This window comes from Ceratotherium simum, chromosome 22 (assembly GCF_057802395.1).
Source record: "Ceratotherium simum simum isolate JZ-2026a chromosome 22, ASM5780239v1, whole genome shotgun sequence".
Lineage (NCBI taxonomy): Eukaryota > Metazoa > Chordata > Mammalia > Perissodactyla > Rhinocerotidae > Ceratotherium > Ceratotherium simum.
Window position 1 is genome coordinate 22,627,196 of NC_141921.1, and position 19,557 is coordinate 22,646,752.

A 19,557-nucleotide genomic window follows, 5' to 3' on the forward strand; every position below is an offset into this window, starting at 1 on the left:
TATTTCTTTAATGACAAATGAGGCTAAGCATGATCTCATAAAATAACTGACCATTTGTTTTTCTGTTTTACGTCCTTGGTCTATTTTTCAGTTGAGTTGTTTGTCATTTCCTTACTGATTTACAAATTTTTTGAGTTTAAAACCTTCTGCATTTTATCACAACATAAAAAATATCTTTTGAATTTTATAACCATCATTTTTAATTACTGCAGACTATTTCATCAACATACTATTAACTTACTCATTGTTTAAAGCCAGTTCTTATTTTTTAACATCACAGACATCATTATTTGTGCATAAAGATTTTTCTAGGGGCCGACCCGGCAGCAGAGCAGTTAAGTTCGAGAGTTTCACTTCTGCGACCTGGGGTTCACCAGTTCGGATCCTGGGCAAGGACCTACTCACCGATCGTCAAGCCATGCTGAGGTGGCATCCTAGACAGAAGAGCTACAACTCTACAACTATGATACACAACTATGTACTGGGGCTTTGGGGAGAAAAAGGAAAAAAGAGGAAGACTGGGTAACAGATGTTAGCACAGGGCCAATCTCCCTCAAAAAAAAAAAAAGTTTTCTACATTATGAATTCTTTGAACACATTTTTGGAATTGGAAATATAAATTGCAGACGAAAAACACATTTTTCTACTTTCGATGGAAAAGATACCAATTTGCACTGCCATAAAATACTAGATTCACTGCATACTCACAAGCACTAGGTATTATAATATTTAAGTATATTTGCTAATTTAGTAGCATAAAATTTTTCCCTTTATTACTCTACTTTTCTTAAACTATTGGTGAAAACCCACATTTTCTCATATATTTACTTGTTTTTTCTTGAGAAATTTTAGTTTATATTCTTTCTCATTAATCTAAAAGAATGTAAGAATTTTTTCCTTTGAACACATAATAGATCTATATGAATTTTTTTTTTTTTTTGGTGAGGAAGATCAGCCCTGAGCTAACATCCGTGCTAATCCTTCTCCTTTTGCTGAGGAAGACCGGCTCTGAGCTAACATCTATTGCCAATCCTCCTCCTTTTGTCCCCCCCGGCCCAAAGCCCCAGTAGATAGTTGTATGTCATAGGTGCACATCATTCTAGTTGCTGTATGTGGGACGCAGCCTCAGCATGGCCTGACAAGCGGTGCGTCAGTGAGCGCCTGGGATCCGAACGCGGGGCCGCCAGTAGCGGAGCGCGAGCACTTAACCGCTAAGCCACGGGGCCGGCCCTCTGTGAATATTTTAACTAATAACAAACTAGCCCTTCGTTGTCTCCATTTGTTGTAAATATTTTTCACATTCTTGGTTTGCTTTTAATTTTAGTTATACTTTTGTGACATACAGAAAATTTAATTTTTATGCAGTCAAATCTAACAATTTTCCTTTGCAAATTCTTCTATCATTTTTAAGCTTAAATGATTATACCCCATTCAGGAGGTTGAAAACGGTACTTTCTGTGTGTTTTTCCATGATTCAATGATTTTTTTTTTTTTTTGTGAGGAAGATGAGCCCTGAGCTAACATCCATGCTAATTCTCTTCCTTTTGCTGAGGAAGACCAGCTCTGAGCTAACATCTATTGCCAATCCTCCTTCTTTTTTCTCCGCAAAGCCCCAGCAGATAGTTGCATGTCATAGTTGCACATCCTCCTAGTTGCTGTATGTGGGACGCAGCCTTAGCACGGCCGGACAAGCGGTGTGTCGGTGCGCACCCGGGATCTGAACCCGGGCTGCCAGTAGCAGAGCGCGAGCACTTAACCACTAAGCCACGGGGCTGGCCTCCACAATGATTTATATTTATTGATCTCATAAAACTTTAATTTGTTTACAATAATAATAGCTGACATTTACTGAGTGTTCACTATATGACAGGCGCTATTCTAGTCCCTGTTTACATATGTAAATTTATTTAATCCTTACAACTACCTTATATGGGTTAGGTAGTTTTAGTATCCTAATTTCATAGATGAGGAAATGAAGGCTGAGTGTGGTTAAGTAATTCAGCTAGATCTCACAGGCAGTACACCTGGCAGTAGCTGAGTATTAAGCAGCATAATTTGACTCCAGAGTCTGTGCTTTTTAACCACTACATTACACTGATACTCAAGTTATCTCAATGCCATTTTTAAGAAATAATTCTTTGCTCCACCATTGTTTTCAAATGCCTCCTTTAACTACTGAAATTCTTTTCACAGGGTCTCTTCTTAGACTATTTAAATCGATCTACTGACTTGTCTTTTTAAAGTTAACAAGTTTCAATACTGTAGCTATAAAATATGTTTTAATGTTTGGAAGTTTTAGGATATGTTTTAGCATAATTCTAAAAGGAATATCAAGTACTTGAGGAAAAACGCAATCTGAAGTTATCCTTACCATATACCGGTGTCTTCCCCGGCAAGATGACGATAATGAGCTGCAGCCCAGAGTAGGTGTTCTTGAGATGCCGGAACATGGGCTCCACGCTGTCTGCCCCCTGCGCATATTTGCAGAAGCAAGGCTGGCCCTGGATGGGCATTCCCGCATCTTTAGAAATCTTACGCAGTTGGTCCGTGAAACCCCTGGAAGGAGAAATCAATAAAAATAAAACCTTTCTCTAGTCATAAACACCTACAAAGTAGTAATGGAAAGTTTGGGAAGAGAATGCAGAATGAAGCAAAGATACGTGTGCTCCATATATGAAGAGATCACCAGATTACTGATGTTAAGGGCAATAGCGGGTCAGTAATCTATTTTGCAAACTAACACTACTATACAGTTATGTGGCGTTTTGTAGTTTACAAAGGCCATTAGTAATAGAGCGTGCTAGTTAAGAGCTTAGCTCTCAAGTTAGCAAGACATGTTCCAATTCTAATTCTGTTACTTACTAGTTATGAAATTTTAGGCAAATTTTTTCAGTTTCTCTCATTTACAATGTGATTACTTCCATTCTAAGGCTGGTGTGATGATTAAATGAGATAATACATGTAAAAGCACTTAGCCCTTAGCCCAAGACATGGTAAGAGCTTGATAAATTTAAGCTGTCGTACATTTTCTAATTCAATCTTGACACGATTCCTAAGAAAGTGGTAGGTCAGGTATTATTCCCATTTTATAGATCAGGAAATTGTTTCTGGGACATTAAGTATTCGGTCAAGATCAAATGGTTAGATAAATAGCAGAGTCAGAACTACGACCTAATCCAGAGTTTCTTTCCATATTACCTGTCTCAAATTAGGATAGCAGGAAAGATTGCGTCCTCAGAAAAGATTAAGAAAATATGAACACAACATTTAAAAACAAATGAGGCAGGCAGCACTTTAATGTACTTTCATCCACACTGAAAAAAATAAAAGATTAATAATTTCATATTTAAACAAAATTCTGCATTTAGCCTAGGATAGAGTAATGATGTTGAGGTTTAACAATCACTTTACTTGTTTTAAAACAAATAAGGTCCTAAGTCAAGGATCTGAGTTATCTTTGCTCAAAAACACCCCAATTCCCTCAGGACAGAGATGACGTTTGTAGGAATTCCCTTCTTCTCCTTTTCCTTATTAGTGTTTAATTCAAGAAGTATGACGTTGAATATTTTGATTGAATAAGAGCCATAAGTCCCTGATCATAAGATTCTATCAAGCCATGAATAACAAATGCAAAATGAAAAGAATGACCCTAGGCTTGAAAAATGACTGGAGGTGTTTTCTTTGGTCTCTGGAGGCCAAGTAAGATAATCGTAGCATTGTAGTAAACTGTCCTTATGATATTTTACTTGAAAGCAGGGGGATAAAAACTTTGGAGAAAAAAACATATTAAGTGAACTTTAAGAAATACAATTAGGGCCGGCCCCGTGGCTTAGCGGTTAAGTGTGCACGCTCCGCTGCTGGCGGCCAGGGTTCGGATCCCGGGCGCGCACCGACGCACCACTTCTCCGGCCATGCTGAGGCCGCGTCCCACATATAGCAACTAGAAGGATGTGCAACTATGACATACAACTATCTACTGGGGCTTTGGGGAAAAAAAAAAAGGCGGAGGATTGGCAATAGATGTTAGCTCAGAGCTGGTCTTCCTCAGCAAAAAGCGGAGGATTAGCATGGATGTTAGCTCAGGGCTGATCTTCCCCACAAAAAAAAAAAAAAGAAATTTACACAAATAATTAGAATACAATTCTATTTTACACAGAAAGTGACAAGTACAAATAGAGAGGATATTGATAAGCTACTATATTTAGAGTTAAGAGAGATTATTTCCAGCATCACAAATCACAGAAGACTGGATATTATTTAGATGAGTAGAGACAGGAAGGAGGCATTTTCAGTAAAGAGCAGCATAAGTAGAAACAGAAAAAAATGCCAGAGAGATAGAGGGAATACACTGCTTCAATTTCTTTGTTCAGAATATGTGAAAATGGAGAAAGGACTTAGGCAGGTGAAAGATTTAAATGTTATACTGATTTTTATGTTATTTATGTTATGTTATGTGATTTTAATGTTATTCTTCTATTTAACAATTTAACGTTACTCTTTGTCAAAGAGAAGCCTAAAAGTTTTGGAGTGGGGGGAGACACAAGTGGAGCTGGTAATCTTTCACGACAGCACAGCTCTTCAAGAATGATAGCAGAAGCCCTTGAGATTACCAAAGCCCCAAAGACTTGAGAGTTCCAAAGGAGAGGAGATAAAAAAGAAAAGAAGCCAACGTGATAAAAAGGAACCAGGAAGGCAAGAATGGAGAGAATGTCAAGAAGGTATTCAATTGTATCTAATGCTGCACAAATTTTGAGAAAATAATGGCTGAGAAGAGACCATTAGAATTGATAAGCACAAAGATATCAGAGATCTTCCAGGAACTAGTTTCAGCAGAGCACTAAGATTTCAAGGAAGGAGAGAGAAGGTAAGTCTGGAAGCCTGAGAGAATAAGTGAGGTAAATTGAACAGTGAAGATTTTGTTTGTTTTAAATTTAAACAGAAGACTGTTGAACACTTACATATTGAGGGAAAGAATCTGGGAAAGAGGCGAAGTGGTGGAGATGGCGGCCAAATTTTGAAAAGCAAGGAAGTGAAAGAGGAGTTAAACCACTCTTTCAAAGGACTCAATTGATAAATAAGGATTTTATTTAATCCTCATCCACTAGATAAGTATTATTGTCTCTATTTTAAAAAGGTGAAAACTGAAGCATAACAAGATTAAATCAAATTATCCATTGTAATAAAGCTAGCGAGTAGCAAAGCTGAGAATTAAACGTAACCCATTTGCTATCAAAAGCCAGTGATGGTCCTGCTATAACACAGAAGCTAGTCTACTAGGACGCCTAGAAGAATGAATCAGTGACTGACTATGACTAACCAATTGAGGAATCTTCATCAAACTATTGAGAAGAAACATTTTTAAAGGTTCAGTGATTAAATATGCTCCATTTTGAGGCAACATTGATTAGAACATTAGCTGAGTAATTTAAAATTGAAACACAAAACTTAAACACAAAAAGGTCCCAAAGCCAAACTAATGACAAGACTTACTTCAATATTTCTTCTCTGCACTGCCTCTGTGTGGCAAAACAAGCTATAGCCCACATTTTGATTTCAACTCCTGTGTGGAATTGTTTCCCTCGCATGTCCCATACTCCGTGGCTTGGTGTTGCTACTGTCCGATTCTACAGAAAAAGGACAAAGAGAAGTAATAAGGCAAAAAATGCTTAACATACAATTTATTTTAACGAGCTGAAATAAGCATTTCAAATTGCTGAATTGATATGTATCTGACATTCTACATAGAATAGGCTGTTTAAATCATTATAATTTATATTTTTACCAGAGAAAAACAAAAGTTCTACTAAATTCAAGCAAAGATACTCATTTTGAAACAAAAAAATATTGCTGGAACAATAAAACATTTTCTACATTCCACACTTAGCTAGGATGCCCTCCTCTCCATACACAGAAACTATATGTTGATAATTAAAAAACTATCAAGAGGTTTTACCCGTCCTCCATATTGGAGCATAGGTGCTGGAAGTACTCGTCCGGTTACATGGGCCATTTCATCTCGAACTTTAAATTGAAATTCCTGAACAAATGGATCTGTTTCATAATTTGCACTTCTTACCTAACAACAGAAAAAGTTTGTAGTTACTTTCAGAATTCCCCCAAATTCCCTGCTGTACTCATTAGAAACCTCTATTTTTTTTTTCTGCGCTATGTCAACAATATTTAACAATAGGTCTAGTTAATGGTGCCCTAATGATAGAGCAGAGAATCTTAACCTGGGGACCACAGACCATAAATGGACTGCAGGAAGCCTCTGAACCTCCCAACAATTTATACAAAATTTAAATGTATTAGGTTAATAATAAGAAACTTCAACTATTTATGACTCATGAAATGGTAATTTTATATAATTAAACCTAGCATATTTGGGGGGGGTGGTCCAGAGACTTCAAGAGAAAGAAATACTTGACCTAAAAAAGGTTAAGAACACCTAATTAGAGGATCCAGACATATACTATTAAAATTTATCTTACGTAGAGTTTGATAACAAATATTGATAACCCTAACTCTTTTTTCCTAAGTATTTGATTTACAATTTATATAAAATTTACTTGTGTATTTTTAGAGAAAAAGTGCCATATTATAACACTTAGTGGGATGCACTTGAGACAGATAAGAAAGCCAGTATAAGATACAGATTATAATTTTTACATAATATATCCATACATACAAAGATAAAGAATTTATTTAGTTTCAGTGTAAACTTGGATCTCAGAGGTAATTCATGCTCACAGTATGCTATAGTAACTGTGTTTTTCAAAACATATTTACTTGGTCTCAGGGTAAATGTCAAACGAGATGACAAAAAGAAGGCAGTGTTCAAGTCTTTGAGTAACAATCCATTAAAAAAAACACTATATAATCTAAATAGGTAAAAAGAATCTCCCCATAATAAGCACAGAAAGTTGTTTTCGAAATTAGGCACTAATGCATCTTTTCTTCAAGCTTAAATGCCATTCATTTCTGGTGTGTTTTAGTGTACCTCCGTAGTAAGGTTACAAAGAATAACAACAATTATCATTTACAAAGACTTGCTGAGTGACGTGCTTGATGCTAAATGTTTTATAATTAATTTTCACAATAACCTTATGACTATAAAAGAAGGTCTTTTATAATCTTTATTTTACAGAGGATAAAACTACAGCTTAGTAAAGTTAAATGACTGGCCTAAAACCATATAGCTAAGCAAATGACATAGAAACCATGTATGTTCTGATTCTAGAGTTCCTACTCTCAATCACTGCACTAGCCTTCCAGATACTATAATTAGAATAATACAGGGCCGGCCCTGTGGCTTGGTGGTTAAGTGCGCGCGCTGCGATGCTGGTGGCCCGGGTTCGGATCCCGGGTGCGCATCGAGGCACCACTTCTCCGTTCATCCTGAGGCCGAGTCCCGCATACAGCAACTAGAAGGATGTGCAGCTACGACATACAACTATCCACTGGGGCTTTGGGGGGAAAAAAATAAAATAAATAAAATCTTTAAAAAAAAAAAAAAAAAAAAGAATAATACAGTAATAGTAACAGTAAGCAAGTAGACAAGCCAGACTTTGAACCCAGAGCTGTAAGATTCCAAAGCCTCTTTTAACCACTACAATATTGTCTCTCTGAACAGGCAATACTGTACAATATTGTCTCTCTGAACAGAAAAGTTGTAATAAATGGGTTAGAACTAGTTATTGAGATTTTATAGAGATAGTGAGAAGTTCTAGTCTCTTAAAGGTTTTAAAATCTTGTCATAGTAGATCAGACAAAAATCCATGATGAGAACCAGCCTGTATTTTCCCAGTAAAATATCATGTAATAACTTTTATTCCCTCTTTACAAAACTATAAGAAAAAAAGGTCTTTTTTATGTAATTAGCCTATAAAATGAAAGTTCTGTAATCCTTTTTTAACAATCTTTAAAATTACTTTTGAAAGTGTCCTTAAGTTCTTTTGGGTAATATTCATATTTCCAGACTTCTTCACTTGGATAATTTAAATGGTATTCAAGAAGAGAGTAAGGTAAGATCCACCAGGTGCCTTTTACTTTTCATTTTGCCTTATTCTATCAGTTTTATAAAGTGGTATCGACAACTCTTCCTTCCTCCCCATTTAGAACAAGGAGATAGCTTAGAGACCCTATATGGTTGAAGCTGTCTTGAATTTCAAGCAATCCTACTCTGAGTGTTAAGACTCTCACTATTGCTAGTCATAATACCTTGACTTTCCCTCCTTTCTCTCTCCTCTTTTAGGTGGGAGGTAATAAAGTGGCAGTTCACCAAACTGAAACGTTAGTTCTGAGAGAATCTACTCTGGAACTAATTAAAGAGTTTGGGGTTAAATTAGAAGGATCTAACCCTTCTCATAGAACTCACTAAGGTTTCCTCCTAGAACACCTCTAGATTACTTCCATGATCCGTTTTAATTCTGATAGTCCATGGAATGGTAATAATGTATAAGCTTATAAGGACATGGTTCTTTAGTAGCTCACTCTAATATGCTTTTAATTCCTATTTCTAGGGTTAAGTACTAACCAATCGGCTAATTTCCTCTTGTCTATCTGGCGCAGATCTTGCTGTTGCTTTGATCATAGTAGAAGTCTGATTGTCCGTTAACTTCTTGATACATCGTTGCCCTGCCACAATATTACAGACCTACAAATGGAAAAAAATTTATACTAGATGTATATATCATTTTTTAAACTCTCAGTGTCAATTACATGTGAAATTAAATTTTAAAATCTACTTCATCAAACTGCTTCTTTTTAATATCATGTTAAGTAAAAAAGTAGTAAACAATACTGTTTTACAGTATGATTAGTATTAGCTAAAATGTACACTGGATAAAAAGGCTGAAAAGAAGTGTACCAAAATGCTAACAGTGGTAATATTTAGAGTGGTAGGACTGTGGATGAGTGTTTTTTCATATTATTTCACTACCAAAAATTTGGAATAAAATAAAATTTAAAAACAGCTCAATCTCCAAAATAAATGTGAGAGTATGAAGTAAGTTATAGGCAATACAAGACCCCAACAGAATGACGAATAAGAGTATATTAATAAGCAGCTTAAACACATTACTTCTAGCGGCAGATAGGTATGTTTCTGCTCCTGCCCCACTTGCAGACAGGGAAGGTGTGGGTACTTCAGCTGAAGAGTATACTTTTCTCTGAAATACTGTGCAACTGTTCTCTCCACAGTTTGGCCATTTTCTAACTGTAAAGGAAAGCTGGAAAAAAAAAAAAAGTACACATTAACAACTCTTATCTCATTAATGAGCTGGCAAAACACCCAATCCACTAACTAGAGCAAGCTGCTTCAATCATCTCTGCTCTGACAAACATCAGCTTTTCTTACGTTTGATGACTGGCAGGCCTTCTTGTTACGTTACAAACACGATATTTCCGCCTCATTGTGCCACAATGAGTCACTTCAACCTTCAGACCTGTTCCCAACAAGAAAAACTGAAGTTACAGAACTGTCACATATAAAATATTTATAGTTATAAAACCTGTTCATTACTATAAAAACTCAAATTCTAAACAGACAGAAAATCTGTGATAAAGGCAATGTGATAGTAACACAGGATTTTATACATAACATTGATAATAATGGTTACAATCATCATAGACCTAGCTCCAAACCTTTCCCCTATCCTACCCAGTTCTACACACTAAAAAATAGTATCATAAGATTTGAAAAGCCTGTAGAATACGGGACAAAGTTATCCATTAATAAAAAACCTTGTTTATAATAAATTCAGGTATTTATGCTGGGAGAGGGAAAGAGGAATGAAAGAAGAGTTGCAATAATTCTCAAGATATTCTATAATCTTCAAAATACGTGTTATTTGAACAACCCAGTCATCACATACTGACTGAAGATCAGAATTTCATAAAGCTCAAGAAGGAAGTCCTTCAAAGATTTCTAAAGCAGGAAGAAAAAAAAAATCCCAGGCCCTTGTGACAAAAGTGGTGAGACAATTTAGTAGAATTATAATATAGTGACACAACTCTTTTACCACTAAATATTAGAAATCAAATGCAACCAAAATAATTCCTAGAGCAGGTGATCCCTACCTTCTTATGAAATCACTGACCCCTTTGCAAATCTCATGAAAGCAATAAACTCGCAGAAAAACACACATACACATAATTTAGCACATGACTTGAGATGTTCCTGGATCCTTGCAGTCCATCTGTAGACCCTAGGGGTTTGAAGATCCCAGGCCTGCTTTAGAATGTAAAGCAATGGGCTTTTAAACCATTGGCTGAAATTCTTCGGGATGAATTTTCTTAAGCAGAGCTGTCCATAGAATTTTCTGAGATGATGGAATGTTTCACATCTGCACTAAAATCACTAGCAATATGCGTTACTGAGCACATGAATTGTGGCTAGTGCGACTAAGAAACTGAAAATTTAATTTAAATTTAAATAGCTACACATGGCTAGTGGCTACTGTATTGGCCAGTGCAGTCCTGGAACTCTTTAGAGAAGAGTTAACAAACAGATGTGGTGGCTACTGGTCACAGATAAGCAACTCTATTTCTATGGTCTATACTCCAAAGGAGGAAAACTTAAAAAAGGGTAGATGGAGGACAACTTTTAGTTCTCTGATAGTATTTATGGTTATTATTTTTGTATTATTTCCCTTTTACATCTGTGATTCCTATAGTGCAGTGGTTCTCAATCAGAGGTGATTTTGTCCTTCAGGGATTATTTGGTAATGTCTGGAAACATTTTTGATTGTCACAGCTGGGGGTGCTATTGGCATCTAGTAGATGCTAGATTTAGGGATGCTGCTAAATATCCTACAATGCACAGGACAGCACTACCTCCCACCCCCGACCACAACAAAGAATTATTCACCTCAAAATATCAATAGTGCCAAGGGTGAGAAGCCCTGCTATAGTATAACTTCTTTTCCTATCTAATTACTAACTGTAGTACCAAACACAAAGTTCACTCCTAGTAATATTTTCTTCTGATATATCAGCACAAATTAAGATGTTAAACGGACACAGTGTGACTGAACCAGACTGGTATGGGTTTTTCTTGAGAAGTACTCCTAATTGAATCAGTGAGAAATAGTTTTTATTAGTAACTACCTTTATAAAACTAAAATTTCAGATCAATTAGAGAATTTACTATGCCTCTATGTTATAAAGGAGACTAGAAAATAAAATACTATCAAGGACTTTCCTTTTCCAAGTATTAGTATTAGTATTTCCTTTTCCAAGGAAAGTCCTTGATAGTATTTTAAAGTAGTAGTATTGGTATTTAAAGAAGGAAATACCAACAATATAAAGTAAGCAAGCTGTAAAAATATTATGTTTAGGGGAAAAACACAATAGAAAAATTTAAAACAAATTTCTGTTATCCACACTACATAGCAATTTGTTTTCAAGTCTTCCCTTTGAATTAAAAAAAATATTAGTAAGGTTCTACAAGCCTACTAAAGTTTTTACCAAAAATAAACTGGTACTCTTATATACATATGATAATTTAACCATAAATTTCCCTCAATATTTCTGCTGTTTAACTATGATGAATTATTGCACAAAGAAACCACCCAAAAGTTATTATTAAATATGCAGGAAAAAGTTCAACTGGAACCAAACGAATATACTAAGGAAATCTATTCATTATAGCACACTTTGTATCACTATTTAACAGTTATCACCAAATTCCTCATGCCAGCTAAAAACTAAACCCAAATATACAGAACAGAACACACAACTGTGATTCTCTGGAGTTACTGTAGTAGGAATATATGATGTACTTTAAGAGCCTTCTTAAAAAAAAAAAAAAAAAAGAAAGCTGTCTTGACTTTGAATGGAGGAAAAAATCATCAGTTTGTCAATTAGATCCAACTCAGATTTTTCTACCCCAAATCTAGGGTCACAGGTGCCTAAGGATTAGACCCAAATCCACGGGTTAGCAAAAAGGTGACACTTAAAAAAATGGACTAGATAATACCCTGCCCAGGTCCCTCCCCAAACCCTCCATCCAACCAAAACAAAATTTTGGCTTTAATAAATCAAATATTTAACCTATAAACTTGGCTTTACCTTCACTATAACATCAACTTTATAATGCTTTCTAGTCATTTTTTTCAGTCATTTCTTTGGGCCCCTGAGCAGTTGAAGTTAAGATCGAGTCCATGCTCTTCGGGCAGCAGTTGAATCCTTGTTCTGTACATCTTGTATTTTCTGTGATAGAGTGGTGGTATGAGTTGATTGCATAGTTACCGCAAAATAATGTAAGTGACTTCATGATATCAGAGGTGGTAACTAAGCAGCAACTCCACTGGAAAGCATGGCATTTAGATGATCACATATTAATGGTGGCTAATGCAGTACCTCCCAACAATGTTAACTGTTCAGTTAATACAGATTATGAAAGGACAATGGTATGGTTGCAATACAGTAATATATAACACTTTTTTATTTTGGCACTTAAATAACTTGAGAGAAATGGATGCTTATTTTCAAAGCAGGAAGGATTTTCCTTTTAATGTTTTATTACAATGACTCTCTCTCCCGGTTACTAAGTGACAAAGAATGAATGATTACTGGAGCAAGCAGGATGTATTTAGCTACTCTAATTGATTTGGGGGAACTGAAAGATGTTCAGCGAACAAACTTCAATGCTTCATTCAAACCACAGGCTGAAAATTATCTACAACACCTAGGTAAAACCTTGAAATAAAACAACATAGTTATTTCCGACTATTTAAGATCTAACCCTTAATATACATAGAACTTATACTACTCATTCTAATTAGAGAATATCTAATTTCTCTTCATGTCTAAATAATAAAGAACTAAATACAGTGGAGTCACACCTTACATGAGGATTAGGTTCTAAAATAATGAATAAGGCAAGAATTTTACATAATCAAAATTAATCTTGAAAAATCTCTCAAATTGCGATAAAGGACAGTGTATGTGGGTTTGCATATAAAACTGCTTATGTATATTTAAACGTATATAGAAATATATATAAAGAGTAAATACATATAAAATATAAATTTCAGAACACAACTTTTTTTCTCTTTGGAAGACTATGTAGAGATGAATTTATATTAGTAAAATATGCATATGATGCAACACCACTGTACAAATTTTAGCTACTAACTAAAATAGGCAAGATCAATGGTTGGCTATTTAATGTACATGAAATAACTGAATTCCAACTCTAGAACAACACAGGAAACAGGCTAGCCCCATATCCATAAATTTTCAAAGGAATAAAATACTCTGCTATCATTTCAGAAAAATAAGGAAGTCATTATATTAGAAAATGTTCAAAGAATGACTCCAGTTCTGAAATAACAATGTTTTTAGAATAAGCTTCCTACTTTTAACAGTATTATAGAAGCATTTTCCCATGGGATACTCTTATCCCTTCAGCTAGTAAGGGAAAGTATTAACAAAAAATTAGCTGGTATTGATATTAATTCCATTACTTGGCATTTCTTCCATTGAAACACTACCTAAGATGTTATGGTAATGAATTTAATGTAACATTTTAGAATCTGATCTATATTTTTTCCTGGTGATGTTACATGAATAGATTTTAATTTAAAAATTTTCAATAATAGTTTGTTATATCCATGCATTTTATAGTTAAGTTGCTCCAAATGCTAATTAATTCACCTTTTATCTCTTTGGTGAATTTTACCCGATGAGAATCAGTCAGAGGTCTTGGTTGCTCATCAATATTATGAATGTCAAGAACTTCACACATGAATTGAATTACAGGTTGTGCTTTGTAGAAGGCAGTGGCAGAAACTAAAAAGAAAAACACAAATAGTAAAAATTAATGTTTCCTTAAAAAAGATTCAGAAACTTGATCTCAGGCTCCATGATAATTAACTAATTATACAGTTAAAATTATCCTTCATGTATACTTATGTACATATAAAAATATTTCCAAAATTAAGCAGTTTCAATTTGACCTCTCTTTGACTGGAAGACAGGCACAAGAACAAGGTACCTGAATCATTCCATTCTCTACTATACATACACAAAGTGTTCTGGGTTATGAGACAAGGCCTGTAAGAGGGCAAAGAAGGCCAGAGTCCCTTAGCAGATGAAAAGGCTAAGTACTGTTTCTTAAACAAAGCTTTCTATGCCACCCCAGACTGTTTATCTATTCTAGTGAGAGCTTTCTCTATCTTGCACAGATTTGAGAAGACAGTGGTATTAAATGTTGTGACTGTTAATCCAAACTATAGCTAGTAATGCCAAGGGGTATCTGCCCATTGTTATCTAGCTAAAGTTTGCAGTTTTCTGAAAGTCAACCAGCATGATTTCTTAATCTTGGGTTTTGGAACTGGAAGAGCTTCACCAATGGTTAGTAGATTACCATCACTCATTTCTTAAACACATACTTACTGACTGCTATTATGTCCTATAAAGGCTGTGATATAATGAAAAGTAAAACCAAAACAGACAATAAGCTACATGCTATCATGATATTTTTCTGCTTAAAAAAACATGCCCACTATCTGCTAAGCTAAGTGTAAACTTTTTACGTGGTGCTCTTTATCTCCCTCTCCTGGGTTTAGGATTAAATGTCCTTCACAAAATGTCCCTTACCTCTGGAAGGATATTTATCAAGGCTTTAACAGCAGTTATCTCAGGATGTGTGTGGGTGGTAAGGCTACTGTGGATATTTTTTATTTTCTTCTTTTTCATTTTATCTTTAAATCTTAATTTTTTAAATAGTGAGCACATATTACTTTTTCCTTTACTACAGAAATAATATCTGAACGAAGTCTCATCAATATAGATACACAGTAACGAATTCCTCTGGTCTCCAAGTATCTTTAAGAAGTAACCATTGTTAGTAGTTAAATACGTATATATCCTGTTCTTTTAATATGCACTTACAGAGATAAAAATGTACAACTTTTTTTTCATGAGATCAGATAATAAATGTTCTATGATTTATTATTTTAAAACTTAACAATATGTCTTAGAGATCTTTCCATGTCAGTATATTCTTTTTAATGGCTTCATATTATTCCACAGCATGGCTGCATGATAATTAAGCAAATATATACCCCCTTCCCCTCTTAACAAAAAGAGCACAAGTGCTAAAACATTAGAAACACTATTCTGGGCTTTGACTTGTTTTTTCTCATTATATATCTTAGAGATAAATCTATACGTGCTAATATGGAACTATATCTCATTCTTTTTCATAGCTGTAGGATATCTCATTACATGGATGTACTTCATGTCCCTAATGATGGATAGTTACGCTGGTTTTGTTTTTTTACTATTACAAAAAACATTCCAGTGAACATCCTTATACATATATTTGTATGTATGTGTGCATATGGATACATCCATCACTACTTCTGTAGGAAAGATTTAAGAGGAATCAATACTCACTGCTAAACTTCCATCCAAGTAAACTTTATAAACACCTCCACAATTTCTAATTAATTAAAAAAAGAGACTGATAAGACAGCATTCTGAATACCTTATTCAAATCCACAATAGTGTAAACAATGTATACATTATATTCCTCTATTAAAAAATGTGAGAATATTGTGCATTAAAAAAAGGCTGGCAGGATACATAACTAAATAAGCACACATTGCTTCTGGGTTAATTTTTAAAAAGTAAATACATAAAGGAAAATAAATATATGATGAGTAACATGCTTATTTTGCCTTTCCTTTAATCCTACAGGTAAATTTTCTTCACTGGATTACTATAATACTAGGATTCACAACAAATGTGTCTTATATCATAGAGTTGATCCTACTAAACAATTTATTCTGTTTAACATTCTTCTATTATTTTTCCCTTTTTATCCCACTGTGCTTCTAATCATTTTACTGTTTACCATCTTCTCTATAGGAAAGTGGGCATTTGAAGTGAAAATTAGTGAAAAAAAGCTCTTACAAAAGATGGGGTGAAATCAATGAGTACCGCTGAATTAGGTGTGAATTTCAATGAGCAAAGATCTGCTTCTCTACCCTTGGTTGAATTCTTAACATTTTATAAACCTACATATATAGGCATTTTATTCCTTCTTCCCCTTTCAGGAATTAGCTAATTTTAACTGAAAAACTAATATTTATGTTTAATATTTTAAAAATCTATTAATGAAATATACCGCATTAACATATTAAAGGAAATAAGCATATAGTCATTTCCATAGATGATGGCCCAAAAAAAGCATATGATAAAATTCAGCACCATAGCTAAAACTCTCACTGTATCAGGACTAGAAGGGAACCTCCTCAATTTGATAAAAGCTATCTACTAAAAATCTATGGTAAATTCAACTTCATTTAATAGGAATTCCTAGCTAGCTCAGTAATGCAAGTTAAGAGAAATAAAAGGTAAAAAGATTAGAAAGAGAGAAACAAAATTATTATTCTTCACAATAGGATTGTCTACATAGAAAACCCAATAATCTATAAATTATAAAATTAATAAGAGAGTTCAACAAGGTTGTACATTTAAGATAAACACATGAAAATAAATCACATTCTTATATACTAGCAACTGACTTAAAATGTAATTTAAAAAAGATACCACTTAAAATCACAACAAAAAACATAAGGCACTTGGGATGAAATCTAAACAAAAGATAAGACCTATAGAAATAATAGATATCTTTACTATTGATGATATTACAGAAGAGCTAAATAATGGAGTAATATACCCTATTCATGTAAATTATCCCCAAGTTAATTTCCAAATTCAAAGCAATTTCAATCAAAATACCAACAGGCTATAACTCCCTCGACCTCGGGAACTTAAAGAGGTAATACTAAAATTAACATGAAAGAGCAATGAAACAAGAATAGCCAAGACAATTTTTAAGAATAAGGTCTGCCTTAACATTCATCAAGATTTGTCATAATCCTATTCAAGTCAAGAGACTGTGCGGATAGACACACAGACCAGCAGAACAGACTTGAAAGCCTATCTCATACTATATACAAAAACAAATTCCTATTCAGAGAACTAAATATGAAAAGAAAAACAAACATTTAGAGGAAAATACAGAATATCCTTATGATCTTGAGGTAAGGAAGAGTTTCTTAAACAAGATACAAAACTACAAACCAGTAAAACTATGAGAAAAAAGATACCATAAAGAAAGCTAAAAACAAAACAAAGAGGATATGTATAATATATAACAAACGATTAGTACCTAGAATATGTAATGAGTTCCTACAAATCAAGATAAAACAATAAAAGTGGCAAAAGATATGAACAGGCATTTCACAGAAGAGAAAAATCTAAACGTCAAAAAACAAATTTTCACTAATAATCTTTTTTTGTTGTGAGGAAGATCAGCCCTGAGCTAACATCTGATGCCAATCCTCCTCTTTCTCGCCAAGGAAGACTGGCCCTGGGCTAACACCCGTGCCCATCTTCCTCTACTTTATATGGGGCACCGCCACAGCATGGCTTGGCAAGCGGTGTGTCAGTGCGCGCCTGGGATCTGAACTTGCAAGCCCGTGGGCCACCGAAGCTGAGCGCGCGCACTTAACAGCTACGCCACCGGGCCAGCCTCCTTCACTAATAATCTTATTTGTAATTAAGGAAATATATATAAAAACAATTTAAGCTATCATTTTACACCAATCAAGATGGGCAAAAAATTTCAAGACCAGTAACTCAAACTGACAATAAGCCAACGGAAGAATGAAAGCTCTCATACAGATTGTAGAATTACACATTGATACAAGCAGTTAGGAGAGCAAATGGCAATACGTAGTAAATTTGAAGATGTGCATAATTTTCTACCCAGCTATTCCACTATATTGGAATATATACTCTAGAGAAATTCCACATCTGCAAAAGGAAACATGAATAAGCATGCTTATTGTAGCATTGTTTTTAATAGTAAAACAAATGGAAACAAGCCAAATATCCATCAATCAAATGGGTAAATTTGTAGTATATTCATACAGTTGAAATTAATGGGCAAGTACTAGAATTCAGATAAATAAAATTGAGAAACAAAGTACAGATATTACTTGAGAAGAGTTTGGTGAAAAATGAGGTATTATCGGGCCAGCCCGGTGGTGCAGTGGTTAAGTGTGTGTGCTCCGTTGCGGCAGCCCGGGGCTCGCAGGTTCAGATCCTGGGTGCGCACCGATGAACCGCCTGTCAAGCCGTGCTGTGGTGGCGTCCCATATAAAGTAGAGGAAGACAGGCATGGATGTCATTAGCCCAGGGCCAATCTTCCTCAGCAAAAAAAAGAGGAGGATTGGCATCGGATGTTAGCTCAGGGCTAGTCTTCCTCACACACACACACACACACACACACAAAAGAGGTATTATCAACTACCTAGATTGCCAGTATTTAGATATGTATAATATACAACTAAGGAAAAAACACTTTACCAAAAGACTAGATGTCTAGAATACCAGTGGGATAGTCTTTCAATTCGTGAACATAGTATATCTCTGAATTTATTAAGATAATTTAAATTTCATTAAGATTTTGTAATATACTCTATAACATGCATCTTTTAATAGATTTATTAATAAATTATTGATAAAAATTTTTGTTGCTGTTGGAAATATATGCTTTAATTTTTTGTCACTTAACAGTTTTTAACTAGGTTTATTTTTTTCTTTTCCTAGGTAGCAGTGTTAGAATAATGAAAAAAGGACAGGTTTGGAAGTAAGAGAGACTTAGATTTTAATCCTAGGTCTGGTACTTACTAATTGTGATTTCTCTGAATCTCTATTTGTTCATCTGTAAAATTAGGAAAATACCTACTTCTCATAGCATTAGGGTGGAGATTCAATGCAAGGTACCTACTTGTGCCTGGAACACGATAGGAGCTCAACAGAAATCTTTTTCTCATTTTTGCAGAAGTGTCTACTCATGTCCTTGCTTGCTGATTTACCAAGGTCTTAATTCTAGGCAAAACGGTTTTGTCGATGTAAACTAACTCCTTGAAGAGGTTGTACGGGAGAAATGTTCCATGAAGAAGAGATTAGGATTCTTAAATTTGCTTTCCACTGTGTCAGAACTAAAAATTTCTGTTAGGACACAGCTAAAATAACAGATGTGAAAGAAGAAAATAATAAATATTTGCCATATTTAAAATAACTAGGGCTACATGTACCAAATGAGTCCAGGTCCAAAAGAACAGTATAAAACAAAGCACTAAATAATGTTAGATCCTGGTAAAAACATAACCACAATTATACTTAATGTTGTACATTCTACCTCCTGAGAGGTTACATGGTATGGCTGTTATCTGCCTCAAGTTTATAGGTTTACTTCCATGGCTCTGAAGGTGTAAGAACAGAAACTAAGACCACTTACATAATGCCTTTTTATGGTAATAATTAGTGAGTACTTTAGAGGCCATGTTAAACATCTTTGCATCTCCTATTATCACCTAGCAAAATATTAACATAGTACTCAGGAGATATTGATAGACTAAATGATTATTGTATTTTGTTTTCTTTTTTTTTTTTTTTGCTGAGGAAGATCTGCCCTGAGCTAACAGCCGCTGTCAATCTTCCTCTTTTCGTATGTGAACCACTGCG

The 19,557-nt window shown here is 34.7% G+C and overlaps 1 protein-coding gene across 6 annotated transcripts in view; it reads right to left on the bottom strand.

The window, feature by feature from the left end:
- AGO3 (argonaute RISC catalytic component 3) overlaps positions 1 to 19,557 on the bottom strand; it is a 120,963-nt gene that overhangs the window by 38,955 nt on the left and 62,451 nt on the right. For 4 of the 6 annotated variants that reach the window (XM_087446290.1, XM_004425943.3, XM_014784142.2 and 1 more), the window contains 7 exons: positions 13,663 to 13,797; positions 9,359 to 9,446; positions 9,083 to 9,230; positions 8,537 to 8,656; positions 5,954 to 6,076; positions 5,491 to 5,624; positions 2,372 to 2,556 (listed from right to left, as the gene is read on the bottom strand). In XM_087446290.1, coding sequence (XP_087302416.1) covers positions 2,372 to 2,556; positions 5,491 to 5,624; positions 5,954 to 6,076; positions 8,537 to 8,656; positions 9,083 to 9,230; positions 9,359 to 9,446; positions 13,663 to 13,797 — 933 coding nt within the window. Of the gene's footprint in view, positions 1 to 2,371; positions 2,557 to 5,490; positions 5,625 to 5,953; positions 6,077 to 8,536; positions 8,657 to 9,082; positions 9,231 to 9,358; positions 9,447 to 13,662; positions 13,798 to 15,408; positions 15,440 to 18,817; positions 19,039 to 19,557 lie in introns of those variants that run through there. The other 2 variants (XM_087446292.1, XM_087446293.1) reach the window with 2 other exon arrangements.